The sequence below is a fragment of the Solanum pennellii genome, chromosome 6, assembly GCF_001406875.1.
Source record: "Solanum pennellii chromosome 6, SPENNV200".
In the NCBI taxonomy this organism is placed as follows: domain Eukaryota; kingdom Viridiplantae; phylum Streptophyta; class Magnoliopsida; order Solanales; family Solanaceae; genus Solanum; species Solanum pennellii.
Window position 1 is genome coordinate 43,002,528 of NC_028642.1, and position 22,350 is coordinate 43,024,877.

At 36.1% G+C, this 22,350-nt stretch overlaps 2 protein-coding genes across 2 annotated transcripts; one reads left to right on the forward strand and one right to left on the reverse strand.

The window, feature by feature from the left end:
- Positions 1 to 4,958: 4,958 nt before the first annotated feature.
- On the reverse strand, positions 4,959 to 5,699 carry LOC107022337. Its single transcript, XM_015222975.1, has 2 exons — positions 5,602 to 5,699; positions 4,959 to 5,517 (listed from the first exon to the last, which is right to left on the reverse strand). The coding sequence occupies exons 1-2, from the start codon at positions 5,697 to 5,699 to the stop codon at positions 4,959 to 4,961; spliced, it is 657 nt and encodes a 218-aa protein (XP_015078461.1).
- Positions 5,700 to 11,454: 5,755 nt separating this feature from the next.
- On the forward strand, positions 11,455 to 22,148 carry LOC107023171 (UTP--glucose-1-phosphate uridylyltransferase 3, chloroplastic). The gene is made up of 17 exons (XM_015223763.2): positions 11,455 to 12,293; positions 13,579 to 13,753; positions 13,832 to 13,981; positions 14,080 to 14,241; positions 14,353 to 14,525; positions 14,636 to 14,702; positions 15,102 to 15,268; positions 16,357 to 16,515; positions 17,961 to 18,052; positions 18,148 to 18,242; positions 19,125 to 19,202; positions 19,385 to 19,480; positions 19,797 to 19,871; positions 19,948 to 20,039; positions 20,120 to 20,282; positions 20,691 to 20,751; positions 21,700 to 22,148. The coding sequence occupies exons 1-17, from the start codon at positions 11,608 to 11,610 to the stop codon at positions 21,810 to 21,812; spliced, it is 2,604 nt and encodes an 867-aa protein (XP_015079249.1). The 5' UTR covers positions 11,455 to 11,607; the 3' UTR covers positions 21,813 to 22,148.
- Positions 22,149 to 22,350: the final 202 nt, after the last annotated feature.

Below are 22,350 nucleotides of genomic sequence, written 5' to 3' on the forward strand. Positions count from 1 at the left end.
CATTAGTGAGATCATCACATCATAGTCATAATGATAAAGCACACAAGATCACTTTCAACCTTGCATGATCATACACCTATGATGATCTCACATTCAACATATTAATAACATGCTATAATATTCATCATATCATCATTTTCCTATTGTATTCTCATATTTATACTTCAATTGAACATCATCATCAAGAATAGACCAACATAATTGAAGTAAAGTATTCATGATATTGAAAGTCTTACCAATAGCCTCCAAAAATCTCATCCAATATCTTACCCTCAATTCAATGATCCTTAACCAACAATTAAGTCACCATCATCATATAATAGTAAACTTACAAGAATACATTTAATTATATCTTCCTCAATCACAAACCAACCTAGATCACAAGTTAGGGTTAGGAGATAAAGAGGATTCATGGGTCTGTAGAGATTTCGGTCCGGATACATCAATCCACACATAAATATAAATAATTCATCAACAATAATCGAATTTAGTCCACACAATTACATCTAGAAAGAAGACCACGAAATTGAATGAAAACAAGGTTTTTGAAGAACTTTCAAATCCAAATTTTGAAGAACCTCTTGGGGAAAGGGATTCCAAGTGTGAATAACATCCATACCTTGAGAATCCTTGAAGAGTGATAAAGGAAATTCCTGATCTTGAAGCCCTAGAGAAAGCTTGGTCTTCTTTTTCAATGGGGATCTATGGAGTAGTTAGAGAAACTAGAGAGAAGTGAGAGTGATTTTGTTTTCAATTGGGGAATTGATTTGGGTGGGTAATAATAACTTAAAACTTACCTAAAATAAATATATAGGCATCCCCTAAATTACCCAAAAGACCCCTCACTTTATTGGGTCTTTTTGTGAAGTCAATTTGACTTAAAAACGACTCGATCAAATGTGGAACATGTTGCGCGTCGCGAGGGCACCTCCAAATCTTTTTTATGGAATTCGTTGAGGCAGTGAGCCTCGTGAAGGTCCCGCGTCGCGGGGTACTTTTTTCTTCCAAGTGTTGGTTGTGAGACTCGTGATGACCCTCACATCTTGGTTGTTCGCAGGCTGCTTTAACAGCCTCCTTGCCAATGTTTGGGTCCCCTCCTCAAGGACCCTTTGGGTGGTCCTTGGGGAGTCTTGACTGGAATTTTTGACCCTACAAACATTATTTTACTACTCAAAGTCTTTTTACAATTTTTAGACTTCATACAACACTCCTAAACCTTCAAAAAACATATGGACGTCTACTAGTTCAATTTCGCTAGTTTCCGGACGTCAAGGTCTTTCTTTGACGTTTTGGCTCTAATACTTCTAAATCAAGTTTATTATATTAATCTAGGTCTGGAAACATAATTTTAACCATTATTTAATAGGTGAGGCTCTTTTATAGTTCATAGGACTTCTGGAGTGTTACATTATCCTCTCTTACAAACATTCGTCCCTGAATAACACCTTAACCTTTTTATAGGGAAAGAAAGAGGCTCAATACTAGCATCCCAACCACAATAACAACAACATGACTATAATCATCATGATTCACAACTCATAGGAGGAATACTCAACTCCATTCAACCAAAAATCATGGCATTACACATAGCAACTCAATTCACAATTCACCACATATAAGAGCTCACCATTTCACATCACATAATGAGGAACTACCTTCTCAATTTCAATGTGAACTCAAGATGAACATCAAAGATTTAACATGCAATTCTTTTTTTCAAGACAACATCAAATCATGCTCACTACAATCTCATGAAGCAAATATATACATTACGTATGAAAGCAAGTTAAACATGAAAACATATTTCATAAAAATTCAACTTAAGCATAAACCTTTGCAAATATATGCACATACTAGAAAAACAAGCTAAGTTCAAGATTGTTCATAACTTTATTTTAAGAGGAACTACTAACCTCAACTTGACTAGGAGTAAGAGGAAAGAGATGAGGGTAGCGGGACTTCATGTCGTCCTCGGCTTCCCATGTTGCACCCTCTACTAGATGGTTTCTCCTACGACTTTTACGGAGGCAACCTCTTTGTTCTTCAACTTTTTGACTTGACGATCTAGGATCTCAACCGGAACCTCTTCATAAAAAAGGTTCTCGTTCACCCCTAATCCTTCTATCCGGAGAATAGACATCGGGTCGACTATACATTTCTTAAGCATAGATACATGAAATACCGGGTGAATTGGGGCCAATTCATTTGGTAATTTCAACTCATAAGCCACTTTACCGACCTTTTCAATACCTCATAAGGGCCCAAGTACCGGGGACTAAGCCTCCCATTTTTATAAAATCTCATCACCCCTTTCATAGGTGAAATCTTCAAGTAGACCCAATCACCTATTTCAAACTCAAGGTCTTTATTCTATTGTTGGCATAAGATTTTTGCCGACTATAGGCTGTTTTCAACCTTTCCCTTATCATCCGAAATTTTTACATGGCCTCATAGATCATCCTGTAACCAAGAAGTGAAAACTCTCCTACCTTAAAACACCCAGCCGGAGACCTACATCTCCTACTATAGAGTGATTCAAAAGGTGCTATAGAAATATTTGAATGGTAGCTATTATTGTAGGGGAACTCTATCAACGGTAGGTGATCGTCCCAATTACCCTTGAATTCAATGACATAAGCCCTCAACATATCCTCTAGGGTTTGGATGGTGCGTTCCACTTGGCCAACCGTTTGAGGATGAAAAACGGTATTAAGTTTCACTTGAGTACCTAGCCCCTTTTGGAAAGACCTCCAAAAACGAGAAGTGAATTGGTCACCTCTATCCGAGATAATGGACAAAGGGATCCCATGCAAACTCACAATCTCATTAAGGTACAACCTAGCATATTCCTTCGCTAAATAAGTGGATTTTGATGGGGATAAAGTGAGAAGATTTCGTCAATCTATCAACTTTAACCCATATGGAATCATTTTGCATACGTGTCCGAGGCAAACCTACTACGAAATCCATATTGATATCTTCCAACTTCCAAGTACGGACATCCATCACTTGAGTTAACCCTCCTGGTCTTTGATGTTCGTCCTTGACTTGTAGACAATTAGAAAACTTAGCCACAAACTCTGCTATATCCCTCTTCAAACCGTCCCACCGATAGACCTCTTGAAGATCACAATACATTTTGGTGGCACCCGGAAGAATGAAATATTGGGAACCATTAACTTCTTCCAAAATTTGTCTTCTTAGGTTATCAACATTCGGTACACATACTTTGGTACCTAAGTACCCCATCGCCCCCTTGGGAGAATGACTCATTGAGCTTGCTAAGAACCGATTCCTCTAACTCCATCAATAGAGGATCAAGATGTTGCTTTAATTTTACCTCAACCACTAAAGACAATTTGGAATTATGATGAACCATAAACCCTCCTTTTGGAGAATATCCCAACCGAACACCCAACTGAGCCAATCTATGTACTTATTTCACTAAATCCTTCTAATCATCGGGAACATGGGCTACACTACCCATTGAAATTCGACTTATAGCATTTGCAACCACATTGGCCTTGATGGGATGGTAGAGAACACTCATGTCGTAATCCTTCAAAAGTTCCAACCATCTTTTCTGTCGAAGATTCAAATCCTTTTGAGTGAACACATATTGAAGACTCTTATGGTCTGTAAACATATCCACATGTACCCCATATAGGTAATGCCTCCATATTTCAAACCAAACACTACGACCGCTAATTCAAGGTCATGAGTTTGATAGTTCTTCTCATGCACCTTGAGTTGTCTAGAAGCGTATGCTATCACCTTACCATGTTGCATGAGGACACAACCTAAACCTACTCGAGAAGCTTCACAATACACTACAAATCCTTTGGTACTCTCCGGTAAAGTTAACACCGTAGCGGAGGTTAGCTTATCTTTCAACTCTTGGAAGATTCTTTCAAAAGCTCCCAACCACTCAAACTCAACTTTCTTTTGGGTTAAGGTTGTCAAAGGAGAAACGATAGATGCAAACCCATCAAAAAATCTCCTATAATACCCGGCTAAACCCAAGAAACTTTGAATATCATTTGGCTTTTTTCTTCGGGTCAACCTCTATACCCTCACCAAGAAAAGCAACCGATCTCGACAAAAATTCACACTTGCTATATTTGGCAAAGAGTTGATGTTCCTTGAGGACTTGCAATACTACCCTTAAATGATCCATATGTTCATACTCACTCTTAGAATATACCAAGATATCATCAATGAAGACAATTACAAAAGAATCAAGGTAATTCTGGAACACCCTATTCATAAGGTCCATAAAATCCGCCAGGGCATTAGTTAGACCAAAAGACATGACTAGGAACTCATAAGACCATACTTAGTTCGTAAAGCTGCTTTGGGAATGTCTTCACCTCTCACCCTAAGTTGGTGATATCCCGACCTCAAATTGATTTTCGAAAAGTACTCACTCCTTTGATTTGATCAAACAAATCATCAATCCTAGGGAGAGAATACCTAGTCGTTATGGTGACCTAGTTTAATTGTCGGTAGTCAATACACATTCTAAGAGACCTATCTTTCTTTTTCACAAATAATACCGGAGCGCCCCATGGAGAAATGTTTGGTTGTATAAAACCCTTTTCAAGCAAATCCTTGGGTTGAGCCTTTAACTCTTTCAACTCGGCCGGAGACATCCTATAAGGATGAACTGAAATGGGTTTCGTCCGGCAACAAATCTATGCCGAAATATATTTTCTGTTCGGGAAGAATTCTAGGTAAATCATTGGGGAGACTTCCGAAAAGTCCTTCACTATGGGTACCGACTCTAAAGGAGGAGCTTCAGACCCAAGGTCCTTGACCCTCACAATATGGTATAGACATCCCTTAGAAATCATCTTACAAGCTTTTAGACACGAAATGATTCGACCTCTAGGGATTGAGTTTCCCCACTTCCCTTCTAAAATGGGTTTATTAGGATATTGCAATTTAACTACCCTTGCTTAACAATCAATAGAAGCAAAACAAGCATGTAACCAATCTATCCCCAATATGACCAATGTAACTCTATTAGATAATAAAAGGGGAAAACTCCTAAAGACTCTTTTAGCAACAACTGAGTCACCCACCGGGGTAATAACCGAAAAAGGTTCAATTAAAATATCGGGTAACACATCAAACTTCATGGCCACTAAAGGAGTTACAAAAGATAAAGTGGCACCAGGATCTAGTAATGCATAGACAATAATGGAAAATATTTGCAAAATACCGGTGACAACATTGGGAGAATCCTCTTGATCACCCCTAGAGCAGAGAGAATATAAGCAGTTCTTCTTAGGAGCATCAGAACTAGGACCACTTGCTTGTGATTGATTATTCTTCTTTCCTTGAGCCTTGTCCATGGGACAATCCCTCACCTTATGGCCACTCTTTCCACAACCAAAATAATTATCCGTCCCAACTAGACATTCACCCACATGTTTCTTACCACATTTGGTACAAGTAGGTTTCTCACTTGGTGAACTACCACCTTTTCCCCTTTGGTATCTATGGTTAGACACCCTATAATTATGAGTATTGGGGAAATTAGAAGGAACTTGGTTGGAGAACCTCTTCTTGAACTTAGGTTTGTCTTAAATTTCCAACCTTCCCTTAGAAGTACCTCTTTCATAAGATCTTGTCTTCCTAGCATCCCTAATCTTCCTCTTAAGCCTACTCTCCTTAACTTGTTGAGCATGCACCATCAAACGAGAAATGTCTATGTTGTCATGAAGCATGGCCAAACGATACTCTTACACAAGATCATCGGACACACCCACCACAAAATGGTTCATTTCATCTATAGGATTGGACACCAAATAAGAGGCATACTTAGACAACTTAGTGAATTTCAAAGAGTATTCGAGCACACTTATACCTCATTGACGAAGGTTGATGAACTCTTCCACTTTTGCCTCTCTTTTCTCCCCTAGGAAGAACCTATCAAGACGACCTCCTAATGACTTCCCAACTTATGGGACCCGCTCTTAAAGCCCTATTGTCCTTCCATTGAGTATACCAAGTTTGAGCCACATCCGTGAGTTGATATGCGAATAGGTCGACCTTATCATTCGAACTCACTCCCATAGTATACAAGATCTTATACACCTCATCAAGAAAGTATTGGGGGTATTTATTCACATTAGACCCAAAGAACATTGGAGGGTTCATCCAAGTGAAGTCCCTCAAGCGAGAAGCCATGGTACTAGCATTTTGGTTCACACCGGGTCCAACTTCTCAGTCTGCTTATGTCGCCATAGCTTGAGTAGCTACATCTTGAGCTTGAGTAGTCATGGCTTGATCCAAGTTGATGAAAGTTGTCCTTATCTCTCCATTCTTCATAGCCGGAGAATTGAACAAAGCTTGGTCACCTTGAGGAGCTTGCTCTTGAGGAGGGTCTTGGTTGTCTAGGGGAGGAACTCCCACATTAGCAATCTCCTCTTCGAATCTTCTTGCGGCTGCCCTTTTAGTAGTCATAGCCTATAACCACAAAGAGTTAGATTAAAAGGACAATAGAGTTAAGACTCTTGAGGCACGACATAGGAATACCAGAAAGATGAGAATTTCTGAAGCATCACATATTCTCTCATTCATAAGTATGGCGCGTTTCACAATTATGAACAAGACTCTACGTAGACGTGGTGTTGTAAGACACCATTCCTAAGGTTTTTCAACCTCATTCTCGGATACCATGTTTGTCACGATAGGGTAGCACCCCCTAGATATAACTGACGTCTTCATACTCGAAGAGGCCTTAGATTAGCCCTTAGCATACATTATTGCATATCATAGGTAGGGAAAATGCAGAAAATTTAAAAACTTTACATATGAAGTATACATAGACTTCTCATTTATCCATATGTGAAGTTTACTTAGACTTCTCATTTAACAACATAGTCTAATATTGTCTCACACATAACTATCTATTAGAGAATTACAAAGTTCGGGACATAGCCCTTACACTATTACAATATATCCCATATAGGACTTACAACAGTCTCAAAAGATAAGAAATGAACATGGCCTTAGATATAGTCAAATAGTAAAGCTAGAATAGTGGCATCATCCTCGGACTTGAGGACTCACCAACAACTTCAAAAATATCCAAGTCTTCCTTGAAAATGGCCTTGAAGCTCTTCAATGGCCTGAACCTACATATTTGTAGAAATAGAAAGAATATGGGTTATTACAAACCATATGTACTAAGTATGCAAACATATGCAATTAAACCCATTTGAAGACATGCATAAAGGGACATTTTCTTTAAACAGGCTAAGTCACTTTGAAACCCTTTATGCACACACAAGAACAAACACAAGTCAACAATCACAACATCATTAAGACATGTTCATATCTACATACATAAATAACATCATCATAAAGCCATATCAACATTTCATGTTCTAGAGTTCATATCATCAAAGCATACAAGACCCTTACATAAAATTCCGACCCAAGCCTACAAGTGCAATGCTCATGTGAAGCCCCATAACCCCACATAAACAAAGTAAACTAGTAAATAGACCATAAACAATGTATATACTTCATATAACATCATATCATGTGTACTCATCATTATACATAACAATTTAGACTAATATCATGTTCATCAAATGAAACCAACATCATATAAGGGCAAATTATATAGGACCAACATCATGCATTTCATTTATAATATAAGTGCATAAGAACTCCTCCTAGGACTCTCTTCAAGGTCAACTTGTGCAATGCATAGGTAAAGCCCCATACCCTTAACTACACTAAGTAAAAACCCCTTAAGTCACCCTAGTTAGTGTTCATCTTATTACTTTCATTCATTCATTTTACTTTCGAAACATTCTCCATAACCGACCATAGACCATGTGAGCTAAACATGGAATCCGGTGTCATGAAATCCCACACTGAAAAAAGGTGCTTTACTTGCCAAGGTAGAACCAATACATGAACATATCATTCTAGGTGGGAGATTAGTCTTGGAAATCCTCCTTATGCACATTTGCATTGTAGTCTCCATCTCATGAGAACAATGGTGAATCTACCTTCCGTCTCATATGTAGTTCGCTTGGTGCTAAGCTAAAGTTCCTTTTTGAAATGTCTTTAAGCCATCCTTAACATTAGTTTACGATATAGGACTTAGGGACTAACCCCTTGTATAATCATGATCATATATCTTTAGGTTTAGAATGAGAACTTCCTTTCATCACAACCCAACATTAGTGAGATCATCATATCATAGTCATAATAATAAGGCACACAAGAATCACTTTCAACCTTTCATGATCATACCCCTATCATTATCTCACTTTCAACATATTCATAACATGCTATCATATTCATCATATCATCATCCTCCTATTCTATTCACATATTCATACTTCAATTGAACATCATCATCAAGAATAGACTAACATAATCGAAGTAAAGTATTCATAATCTTGAAAATCATACCAATAGTCTACAAGAATCTCATCCAATATCTTACCCTCAATTCAATGATCCAAAACCTAAAATTCTATCACCATCATCATATAATAGTAAACTATACAAGAATACATTCAATTATATCTTCCTCAATCACAAACCAACCTAGATCACAAGTTAGGGTCAGGAGAAGAAGAGGATTCATGGGTCTTTGTAGATATTTAGGGGATACATCAATACACACATAAATATGAATAATTCATCAACAATAATTGAATTTAGACCACGCAATTTCATCTAGACAGAAGACCCACGAAATTGGATGAAAACAAGGTCTTTGAAAAACTTTGAAATCCAAATTTTGAAGAACCTCTTGCGGAAAGGGATCCCAAGAGTGAATAACTTCTATACCTTGATAATCATTGAAGAATGATGGAGGAACGTCCTAATCTTGAAGCCCTAGAGAAAACTTGGTCTTTTTTTTCCAATGAGGATCTATGGAGTAGTGAGAGAAACTAGAGAGAAGTGAGAGTGATTTTGGTTTTAATTGGGGGGTAATAATGACTTGAAAAACTAACCTAAAATCAATATATAGTCATCCCAAAAATTACCTAAAGGACCCTTACTTAGTTGGGTCTTTTTATGAAGTCAATTTGACTTAAAAATGATTGCGCGTCGCGGGGGCACCTCCAAATCTTTTTTCTGTAATCCAATTTGAAGCAGTGAGCCTCGTGAAGGCCCTGCGTCACGAGACACTTTTTTCCTTCCAAGTGTTGGTTGTGCGACGCGTGATGACCCTCACATCTTGGTTGTTCGCACGCTGCTTTGACAGCCTCCTTGCCAATGTTTTAGTCCTCCTCAAGAACCCTTTGGGTGGTCCTTGAGGAGTCGTAACTGGATGTTTTGACCATACAAATATTATTCTACCTATTTAAAGTATGTTACAAGTTTTAGTCTTCATACGACACTCCCAAACCTTCACAAAATATATGGACGTCAACTAGTTCAATTTCGCTAGTTTCCGGACGTCAAGGTATTTCTTTGACGTTTAAGCTCTAATACTTCTAAATCAAATTTATTACATTAGTCTAGGTCTGAAAACATCATTTTAACCATTATTTAATAGGTGAGGCTCTAGTCTAGTTCATAAGACTTCCGGGGTGTTACAAAGACCGTGAGAACCATAGATGGTAGCAGGCTGATTGTGTGACTTATATTGTCTAGGTGTACATTCAAGTTTGATAGTTCAAAGATATCACATCTACCGATTGATCGAGCTCATCCAATATAAGTTCACTACGAAAAGTTCAAAGGAAAACCCACTTATCCCGATGTAACTAGTCTTTGTTTGTAATCACACACTACTCCGTGTATGTTTATCTTTCGTGTTATATCCATTTCCATTCATGTGGGGGATTGTTGGATTTAGTGTATAATGTGTGTGAGTGGATAATGGTATATAGACTAAAGATTGGTGAATTAAAAATGTGAAAGTCTTGCAAGTATGAATGGAGTTAATCCATTCATGAATACTCATGAAAGATGAACGCAAACTTTCATATTTTCATGCAATCTTTCGTATTTCTAGACTACCTTTTCATATATCATGCATGAATCATTGTGCTTATCTATATACTATAAATATTTGAATTTTTCTCAGATATTGATACAAGTTTTGACACAAGTTTTTTTGAAACAAGTTTACAAGAAGAAAAACACTACATAGTAAGGGAAAAAAAAATTATTTTCAAAAACTTCAAGCGTGATTACAAGCCATTGAGTGGTTCGCTGAACAACAAATTTGAAGTACCACTATTTGTTTGTCGTGATTCATTTTATTATGGGATCATTATTTGTTTGTCGTGAGTCATTTTATTCTGGGAGGATATATTCCATAACCTCAGATACCTGAGGGGAATAATTTCCTTAAGAATACTCTGTGAATTCTACTTGATTCTTCTTTCATTCATTTTGTTGATTATATGATTTTTTGTTTTCAAAATTTATTTAACTTCATATTGCATATTTCATTATTTATATGAAATTTAGTTGAAGTTATTTTGTTGAAAAAATAGATTTTGAACTACAAAACTTAACAACAATTACTTAACTTCTCAGATTTTTATATAAGTTTTTAGATAAGTTTTTAAAACAAGTTTACAAGAAAAAAAATACATAGTAAGAATAATATTTCTGTTTTTCCAAAAAACTTCAAGTGTGATTACAAGTCATTGAGTGGTTCACTGGACAATAAATTTGAAGTATCACTATTTGTTTGTCGTGAGTCATTTTTATCCGAGGAAAATATATTTCATAACCTTAAGTACTTGAGGAGAATAATTTCCTTAAGAAACTCTGAATTCAGAAGACTTGCCTTTTCTTCCTTTAATCTTGTTGATTATATGATTTTTGTTTCCAACATTTATATAACTTCCTATTGTATATTTCATTATTTGTATGAATTTGTTTGAAGTTATTTTGTTAGAAAACTGACCTCCTTTGACAATAAAAATAGAAAAATTATCCCAAATCCTAGATGTTTCTCTATCAATATTTTCAAGTGTGTAAAGTGTTGAAGGAATTATTTTTTTAAGTTACTTGATTTGTTGGTTTGGTGTGGTTCGTGATTAGATTCCGTTCACCCCTACATATATGCTTGTATTTAATTTCTTGAAGAGTTATCAAATTTGAACCAAAAATCTCTCATATTTGAGATATGAACTTTTCGTAATATATTTAAATTTTGAAAATATCATCTGTAATTTGAACTTAAAAAAACTTAACCTTCAAAGCTTTCTTCGATGGCTTATAATGAAATTTCGTAAATCAACTCAAGCTATTATAGCTGCGAAATATAATAGTTATTTTTGTTTCTTAAATAAATACCAAATTAAAGTTAAAAAATGATATGATCGAAAGAAAATTAAGGCCCATAAAACAGATGCAACAAAAAGAGAAAAGCAAAGAAAAAACGAAAGGAAAATACGAGCAACCAATGAAAATGAGGCAGAAGATGTTGATGATGAGGCTTTCGACGGTTACTTGGAGATTGTTGTGACGTTTGGCTCGTTTGCTTTAAATATCCTTCATTTCCCCCCCGGCATATGCTTCCCGAATCTCCCCTTATCCCTTCTCACTTTTCCCTTACAAATTCAAAATCTCGCTGAACTGCTTACTCTCTATCCCTCTCTAATGGCGTCCTCGACGCCTGTGCTTCAGCAGCACAACAACCTTCTTTTCACTTTCACCTCTAAATATACCAATTCACTTTTCTTCTTCAACTCTTCTCTTAAGTATTATGTAACGAAGCCTCTAACCTCTACATCTTCATCTTCTCTGTTTTCATCGCCATTACAATACTCCCGTCCTTTAGTTCGACTCACGCGCGTTACCACCGCGCCTGTAGAGTACGTTCCACCAGCACCTGACTTTGATTTCCACAAAGAAATCGCTAGGTTAAAAGATTTGAGATCGAAGCTTGATAGTTGTACTAATTTGAAGGACAGAATCAGAGTGATTGACTCTGATAGTCGTGTAAATTCCTTTTTTTATTCGCATAAGAATACGTTTTCTAGGGTTTTGGACACTTTGCATTTGGATAAGTATGAAGTGTTTTTGCTTAAATGCGTCGTTGCTGCCGGACAACAGCATGTTTTTGGTGATGTTTGTACAGAGTATGATGCCACAACAAGTTCACTGAAGAGTGCATTCTATGCTTTGGCGGAGATGATTGACAATTGGGATGTAAATGAAGGTATTCGTCGCCGTGGTGTTAATGATTATGCCCTTGGAATTGAAGAGTTTGAGGCATTGAGGTCAATGTTGAAAATTATTGCTGAGGTTGAGCGGTTTTATGATTGCATTGGAGGAATAATAGGGTTAGTTCTCTATGTTTCACTCCCATTCGACTTAATTTCTTCTGTTACTTTATAATTTCAACAAGTTTGTATCCAGACTTTTGAGATCCTTCACTAGAGTATAATAGGTGAGTGCCTGAACAGTGACACTAAGTACAATGAAAGCAAACAACAAGTTTGCATTTTCCTAATGAGTGAGGGCGTTATAAACTAAAATTCGTTGTTAAAATTTGAAGCTCGTAAATAAAACCTTGTGTTTTAAGAATTTAAAACCTTAAATAGTTCCTGGTGGGGGTAGACGTGCAAGCTGACCCGGATACCACCATCATTTAAGAATTTAAAACCTTACTATCTATTGTAATGCAACTGGAAAGATAGTACTTATTGTTAATGAGCATATGGAAAACATTTATGACCAAACTTGCCTAATAGTTTTGCAGAATTTAATGTAATATAATCAAACACAGTTGCTGTCCAATTCAGTTTTTTCCGAAGTGCTTCAATAATATAATGGAAGAAGAACACCAAGTGTTCAAAAGTAAATTCCTTTTACTAGGTGGTTCAGTTACTGATTTTTGTGGACAAACTTGAGATAACACCAAGTGTTCAAAAGTAAATTCCTTTTACTAGGTGGTTCGGTTACTGATTTTTGTGGACAAACTTGAGATAACACCAACTGTTTAAAAGCAAATTCCTTTTCTAGGTGGTTCAGTTACTGTTTCTTGGTGGACAAACTTGAGATAATAAGTGTTCAAAAGTAAATTCCTTTTCTAGGTGGTTCAGCTACTGATTTTTGTGGACAAACTTGAGATAGCATAAATTGTATAAGGTTACTTAAGTACCTCCAACTTTCTGGAGCGCGAAGAATTTAGTGTTTATTTTTGAAAGTAAATGTTAGTTTCCTTATGCTATATTCGCTTCATCTCATTTGATATTTGCTGAGCTGTCATACTCTGATATGTCTACTTAAGTACCTCCAACTTTTTGGATATGCAGAGTTGAGTGTTCCTTTTACCCGTAAATGTTAGTTTCCTTATGCTTTATCCCCTTCATTTCATCTAATATTTGCTGAGCCTTCATACTCTGATATTTTTTGTCAAGAAGAAGCTGTTAGTATTCAACTTTATAAGTTCTCCTTTAAGCTTTGTATACGAGAATCTTTGGAAAATCAGAAAAAAATGATTTTCTGTTATTTTGTTTCAAAAATAATTTGTTATCAAACCTTCTCCATCGTTGATATATTTATTGATATATCCAGAGCTTTTCAAGCCACTCATGATAATGAAATACAATGTTCTTGCTGCAGGTATCAAATCATGGTCCTTGAGCTTCTTGCTCAGTCAACTTTTGAACGACCGTGTTTGTCCCATAACTCAAATAGTTCTCTCAAGCGTGACATAACAGAAATTCATCCTCCAAATGTGCTTGATCTTTCTCAGGATTTAGAATATGCATCTCAAGCAGCTATGTGGGGAATCGAAGTTAGTCAATGCTATGTTTTATAGATGTCAATGCATGTAATCTGGTATTTATCTACTCACTGTTTAACTCTTTTGAAGGGTTTGCCAAACATGGGTGAAATTTATCCTCTTGGTGGCTCGGCAGATAGGCTGGGTTTGGTTGACTCTAACTCTGGTGAATGTCTTCCAGCTGCAATGCTTCCATACTGTGGGCGTACTCTATTAGAAGGTCTTATAAGAGATCTTCAGGTAATAGAAGTACCCTTATCAAGTGATTTGTTTCTGCATTCATGGTGTTCTAAAACCAAATCACAACAAAGATGATGATATCCTTTAACTACTGTAAGGCTAGGGAGTACCTGTATTTCAAGTTATACGGAAAGCAATGCATCACTCCAGTTGCAATCATGACAAGTGCAGCAAAAAGCAATCATGAGCATGTCACCACACTCTGTGAGGAACTCTGCTGGTTCGGAAGGGGAAGATCAAAGTTCAAACTTTTCGAGCAGGTAAAAATTTGAATGATGTCCGTTCCTATGACTCCATGATTTGATGTGCGTTCTTATATATATATTATTACATAATCTGTTCATTTAGTGATTTAACTTGTCAATTGCTAGCCTCTTGTTCCAGCTGTTAGTGCAGAAGATGGGCAGTGGTTGGCTGGCAGAGCATTCAAACCTGTATGCAAGCCAGGTGGTCATGGGGTGATCTGGAAACTTGCTTATAGTGAAGGTGTTTTCCAGTGGTTTCACGATCATGGAAGACGAGGTGCAACCGTGCGACAAGTCAGGTTAACTTCAAATTTTTAACTGTGTTCTAAAATAATTACTAATTAGAATAAAAAGAGATATTGTGGTATAATCTATGTCTTGAATATGGTTGACATTCTTGACTATGCAGTAATGTTGTGGCAGCGACAGATGTGACTCTTTTGGCTTTAGCTGGAATTGGTTTGCGTCAAGGAAAGGTATGGAATTATACCATGTCAGTTATTTTAAAAATCATGCAGTCTGGACAGTAAGTAGATAATTAAAGTATTGGATTTGACTGCAATCTATTTTTTGATATTCCTGGATCACCCAATTTCGACAGTCGGGAGAAGATCAAATAGGACTTGCTGATTAGGCAAATATGAATTAATTTAGTTCATGATATTAGTGCCGCCCTGGGAAAAATCAATATTTAGCAGGAACAGTTTATGGAACACAAGATATGTTTATTAAGTAACTTGCTCTGCTTGGAGGAGCCAGGACAAGAGTATATTTTGGCCTAGCCATGTTGACCTTATGCCTTATTTCTTTCTTGGTCTAGACTGGAATCTTACTGTTATTTACTTATTGTATTTGTGGTCATGCAAAATTTTCAGAAACTGGGATTTGCTTCGTGTAAGCGAAATGCTGGTGCTACTGAAGGCATAAATGTTCTAATTGAGAAGAAGAATCTTGAGGGGAAATGGACTTGTGGTATATCCTGCATAGAATATACTGAGTTTGACAAGTTTGGGATGACAGATAATCCCCTTTCTTCTTACAGGTACTCTATGTCATTTCTTATTCAAATTCGAATGATTCCTTTAATTGGATCCTTTGGTCAGCTTATCGTCCATTCACGTGTTTTAAAATGATGACATCAGAAAATTTATTAAAACAAGTTTCTGCTTGTGACAATAGCTTTAGCATTCTGATGACCTTGTATGTAGTCTTTTGAGAGTACCAGCTGACACTAGGAATTTCCTACCACAAATTGATGCTGTCATTTGTAGCTTCTGGAATCAACTTCTCTAAATAGCTTTTAATTGTTGATGCTATAAATTTCCCTGAACCTGACATTATGGTCCATGATCTGAGGTTGGTAATGCATGTACACGATAAGTATAAGACCTTTTGGCAATCAAGTATAGTCAAACAGAATCCAATTCTGATGCAAAAATTCAAATGATGGTGTGCCTAAAAATTAACTTATGCTCTCAGTTGCTTTTCTGGAAGTGTAGAAACTAATTTTATGTTGATGATATTAAACTTGAAGATTTATTACTGCATTAAGACGCCTATTGCATGTGTGGAGGACTTGTCACTATGGTAGTTCATTCTCTTGATGTCCATTGGATTGATTCTAAGGCTCCTGTGGTGCATAAGAGTGAAGACTCAGAAAACCTTTCGTTTCGTCTGTCTAGATGAAATGTATTATCCTTTTGGATTAACCTTTCCAACCTTCCATTCCCAGTGTTGTTGCCTCACTTTTTAGTTGATGTGTACATGATATTCCCTCCATTTCAATTTATGTGGCAGTGTTTGATTGGACAAAGAGTTTAAAAAAGACTTGCTTGTAGTTTTAAATATGCTATTAAGGGTAAAATGCGAAGTGTAAAGTTGAAATGTTTCCAATACTAAAAAGATGTCCTCTTATTTGAACGCACTAATAAGGAAATAGTGCCACATAAAATGGAATTGGGGCAGTACTGTATAAGGTGTAAAGCTGGCCTCTTTGTTTGTAACTATAAGCACAGTTTTATCATTACTTTTTCATCCTTCTCTCCAACTATATATGGTCATGATGATCTTATTATAATTACTCTTAACACTGTAGAAAATTCTTATCCCGTATCTTCGTCCTTTGTTAAGTTTACAGGACGAATTTCCTGCCAATACAAACATTCTATATGTTGATTTGCCCTCTGCTGAGCTTGTTGCTTCAAGTAATGATGAGACTAGTTTGCCTGGAATGGTGCTTAATGTGAAAAAGGAAATCACATTTGTGGACCAATTTGGAAGCAAGCATAGGTAAGATATACATCTTCTGGGTGTGTAAGCTACTCTTAAGGCCTCTTTGTCTTTATTGATTGGGACATGTGCTGATTGTCAAATTTATTGCTGATAGATTCCATGAATACAAAAAATGCATTGAACACCAGAGATGAAAGTATCTTGGTTTGTTATAACTTCCAGCTCACCTGCATTCTGTTTTTCACTTAGAATTTATTGACCATAGATTAAAAATGCTTCCTGCATGAAATAATTCCAGCTCATCCACATTCTTTACTTTCTTAAACTCCGTGCCAAATCAAAACAAATTGAAACAAAGGAGTTATTTCTTTTCTTTTACACCTAGGCACAATATCTATTTTTTCCCCATTAATCTTGCAATACCTTGGTCAGAATTTTGTACAATTCCTATGTAAAAATGCGGCGCTTAAAGCGATCAATATTTTAATGAAAATTGGAAGACGTGAGGATTCTAGTTATCCTCGCAATAAAGCTAGTGTCAGATGCATGTTACACTATATTAAAAAAAATAGTTTCTTGCGAAATATCTGAGGAAAAGTTGGTATATTTAATTTTGTTTGACTAATAACTTGGCCGTATGCTGCTCCTTGTGATTTACTGGTCTAGCACCATGTTCTGAACTGCTGGACTTCAAAAAAGATGATTGTGTCATATATAACACTTCCTATAGTTTATTCTTGATGGGATATCACATGTGCCTTGGGTATACATCTGCTGTAAAGACAAGGTTTGTCTCTGGTAGTTTACAGTTGGTTTGTGCCACCACTTCCTTTTGAAAGAATAGGGAGTTGTAAAGTCTCTATGTAGTTCTCTTGTAATTTAACAATAGTAATTCTCTTCTGCAACGTCAATTTGCTCTCATGAATATGTATAGCTCCTCTAGTTAACTTTAAATTGTTATAGTGCCGTGTCAAATCATTATCTTTCTGTTTGAAGTTTTAGGATCAAGACAAACTGCCATCGCTGTCACTCTTCCCAAAAAATGAAAATTGAAGCATAGCTCAAAAAACAATCAAGAATTTTGAGGATGACTAGAAGTTATTTAAAAGTTTAGACATCTACTTCAAAAACACTTAGAAAACTGGTATTTTGAACTAAAAAGAAAATTTCAAATGACTGCACTGTTTAAAGCACTCAAGGAAATGGCTGAAATGGTTCTTCAAGATACATTGCCTAATCTATGGCCGACTATCAGTTATAGTGGTTCTATCCATGGATCCATGGTTCCGAAAGAAGTATCTACTTAGCTTTCTTTCTTGGATGTAGTTACCTTTATTAACTTTTGACTGTGTGAAGTTCTTATCCTTGCGTTTGGAAGTTTTCCCATTGTATCATCAATTGTTTCCTGCAGTAGCTTCATATTTGACCGAGTTCTCAGTTCATTAACAATAATTCAGATATGGCAATTCTTTACTAAGCAAGCATTTTACTTTCTATTCCAGTGTCCGAGGTGGCCGTCTTGAATGCACAATGCAAAACCTTGCTGACAACTTTTTCAATACATGCTCATCTCAATGTTATGATGGTGTCGAAGGTCTAACACGGCTATCTTGAGTGAAGTTTATTTTAGCATTTATCATAACCTGGATTGATGCAGTTTTGAATGAGCTAATGTTGCTTATATTGCAGATGAACTGGATACTTTTATTGTATACAATGAAAGAAAGAAGGTGACATCATCTGCCAAGAAGAAACGTAGACAGGGTGACACGTCGCTTCACCAGGTTATACATAATATAGTAGCTTCTTTAAGTAATCCGGAACGTGCAGCATGTTTTCCCTGATAAGCAAATTCTTGACCTAAAACAATAAACAACAGTGTCCCTTTTCTAATAGTTTAAGTCTTTTTTTACCACAATTGAAATGTGATATACACGGTAAGCTTGTAGATGTAATGATCACACAGTCTAAGTAACATATATAAATAAGCTGACAAAATTATTTGGTCCAAGTAACATATATAAATAAGCTGACAAAATTAACCGCACACGAATATGCTATATCTGCAATCTCTTTCAAGACAACACTATTGTGCTGAATATTTTCAGGCAAAGATTGCATGTGTTGTACTCTGTTAAATGCTTGACTACTAACTTGTTAATTGTTTAGTTGTTATTATCAATTGCACTTTTTGTTGTTCATTTTGGGTTTCAAATGATTAAGATTGTTTATGCCCGTTTGAACAATATTTGGTTTAAGTTGAAAAAGCTGAATATCTGTAGTTGATTACAAAGACTTTTTAAGAGTTTGATTTGTAAAAATATCTATGCCAAAACGTCAACTTAAAATATTTGATTCACTCAATGTGTATAAAATAGTTTTTCTTCTAGTGAAGTAACAAATAGTTATGGACACTCCAAAGAAAAAATGTTCAAATCAAAGTTAATGAGGCCGAAAATAATTAACTCTCAATTTTATGAGGTTATTTGCAGCCGAGGGAAAAGAAAATAATGGAAATACATTTCTGGTAATGAGAGTCAAATCCCAAAGTCTAACATCACAGTTTTGGTGAATCTGTAATTTAATGGCTGTGTTTACTTTTTCAGAAATTAGATGAGATCAGAAGTACTACTTTAACTCATTGGAATTGAAATTGCTCTTTGCAGACTCCAGATGGATCGCTGTTGGATATTATGCGTAATGCCTATGATATTCTTTCTCACTGTGAGATCAAACTTCCAAAGGTATGTTATTGGGCTAAACTTTCGGCATTTGTGTCCCTATCTGTTGGAGTACTATTATCTAGTTACTTGAACTTGGTTAGTGTGTGACTATTAGTGAACAATCTATTCCCGCCTGATTCCTCAGAGCACCTGTTTCTTCTGAAATTAGTACACTTCTTTATACTCTTTTTATATATCTACAGATTGAAGGTAATGAGAAGTATGTTGACTCTGGGCCTCCATTTCTAATTCTTCTCCATCCTGCTCTAGGCCCCCTTTGGGAAGTAATCAGACAGAAGGTAATCCAGCAATTGCCTTTCTGTTAAAGTGTTTCATTGACTTGCATTTTTTTAATATACTTCGGTCCTCCCTCAGATCTTGAATTTTTCCCTGGAACCTCCAGATCATAGAGCTATGACTATGATTTGAAAATTGGCCATGAAAAAGGATATGTAGACCTTATTTATCATTGGACATACTACTGTGTTTTTCCCTGGCACTCGTCTACCTTCGTCAAAATGCTAGTAGTATAATTAATCAATTTACATTATTCCAGTCTGGCATGCTTTACTATCCTGAAAGTTGTAACCTTTTCTTTTGCTTTGTCTCTCTTAGTTCTATCGAGGTTCTATCTCTAGGGGTTCAGAGTTGCTAATAGAGGTTGCTGAGTTCTTGTGGAGAGATGTGCAGGTTAGGATTCTTGGTTCCTGCGGCAGGCCATACTTTTCTGCTCGTTATGACCAATTTACTTGGCTTTGTTTTTCAGCTTGATGGGAGTTTGATCATTTTAGCTGAGAATGTTCTAGGTTCTCCAAGGATTGATGAAAATGGTGAAACTGTTGTTCACTATGGAAAAAGGTAGAAGTCCACCTATTTGTTTGATTATTGAATTGACTAGTTTGGAAGATGTACATTTAATGATAAAATCCTCTATGTAGGTGTGGGAGATGTAAGCTGGAGAATGTCAAGATATTGAATGATGGAATTGATTGGAATGCAAGAGAAAATTTATACTGGAAGCACGATGTGCAGCGGTTTGAGGCAGTAAAGGTTATACTTCACGGAAATGCTGAATTTGAAGCAGTGGATGTTATATTGCAGGTTTGCTTGACTTTAGATTATATGATTAGCATTTGAACATGCAAAAATGTAGTTGTGAATTCTTGTTGTACTTCGGGAGTTACGTTATCACCAACTTATGCAAATACGACTCTGTTAAGTTGTATGTTATAGTTTTCTGTCCCAGATTGCCCTTGGAAGAGGGAGGGTTTGTTGAAAGTAAATAAAGAAGCTAAAGGGCAAGATAATATATATCACTTATGCTGATAATTAACTTTAGTCATGCTACCATGATTTGGTGTTTCTGTTAAAAGGAACTTGAACTATTATGGCTTACATGACTCCTCCTTGTTCATGAATCCTTCCCTATTGAAAATTCTGTTACTGTGCTTTTTTGTTTTATTTATCAGATGCTGAATTGTTCCTTTATCTTGTTTTTTCTGAATGCAGGGTAATCATGTTTTTGAAGTTCCAGATGGTTACAAAATGAAGATAACAACTGGAGATTCAGGTTTCTAGAATATTTAATATATGCTTGTTTTACTTTTGCATTATTTTGTTAGATACATCTTACGGAGGCATTTCATATTTATTAATGGTGGCATTAAAATTTGTCCTGCTATTGTACAAAAATCACTTTAATAATTAACCATGTTTAACCAATTTTCTACTTATCACTTTTTAAATAATCAAAAACCGGTTTGGATAAACCAAACCAAACCAAACCAGCCTTTTAATACAGGTTTTAGGTATTGCGCTTCTAGACACTTAAAAGTAATTTGGACATTATTGTCAATAGAGTTATTCTTTGCGTCTTTTCGCATAAGCATCTTAATGAGGTATTTGTTAGACTATTAGAAAAGGTGTTGCACTGGTGAAAGCTGACAAGAGTATGTATGTACCTGCATTTATTACCGTACATGAACCAAAACTTTTCTAACATAGTAGTAGTAATTACATTGTATATACAGATACTAGTATATGTACATTCTCAAGCACAAAAATATGGGGTAAATAAAGGTCATTCTGGCAGTGTATGTGTACCTAGGTTCTATAAGGCCTGAAATCAGTAATTGATGCAGGCACATGTGGGGTAAATAGAGTTAAGTCTTGAGAGGGATTGAGAAAGGCACCTTGAATAAATGCAAGTCTCCTGGGGCCGTATGCTTCAGTTGGAAAATGATCTTAGTGATATATATTTAGTCCACTTCCCAGAAAACCTTCTGACTTCCAATTATGGTCTGTTCTTGGGTTCATTCAATGTTTAAATGTTAATGATAAAAAATATCATTTTTCTTATAGAATTCTTCTGTTCACACATTTTTGTGTACATACCTGTATATATGTAAGTACTGCTACTGTGTTGGTAAAGTTTGAGACCGACTGGCTTAAATTTAGTGTCCATTTTTTGGGTTGAAAATACCGAGTTTTATATACTAATTGCGTTCCTGTTGTTCAGGGTTAGCTGTTGAACTTAAACCTATTGAGAATAAGTTGATGGAGTCTGGAAGCTGGTTTTGGAACTACAAGATAATGGGCAACCATGTTCAGTTGGAATTGGTGGAGTTATAGGAGGATTGACAGATACCCACCCACTTTTGTGAATCATGATTCACAACTGGGGCTTGTAACTGGTTCAGGCTTGGTTGAACAAAAGTTGAACCACTCGACTCTGCATCAGTTTTATGATAATGAGTCTTAATGCCATATAATAACAAAGTGATTGAGGCTGTTTGTAATTTAGTTGTAAATCATGTGCAAGCACAATTTTACAAATCTCAATACCACAGTTGTATATTTTCTTTCCTTTTTAACCCCTGTATAAATGTGAATATTGATTTCCACTCCAGGTTTCCTGGTCATTGTTATATACTTCTTGATTTCTGTAACAAGATCGATTCTATGAAAGATATATGCTCGTGGACCTATCTATGTTGAGTTTTATGTTTCTAGGTTGATGGGAGTTGGGTATAACCTCTTCTCTTTGGACTGAAGTTGCAGTGCTATCTTTCGAGGAAAAAAGAGAGCAAGGCAACTAAAATGCAATCATATTTTGAACTGTTTGATCAAAAGTTCTATTGTCTAATCTCCATTTGAATATTCTCATCTT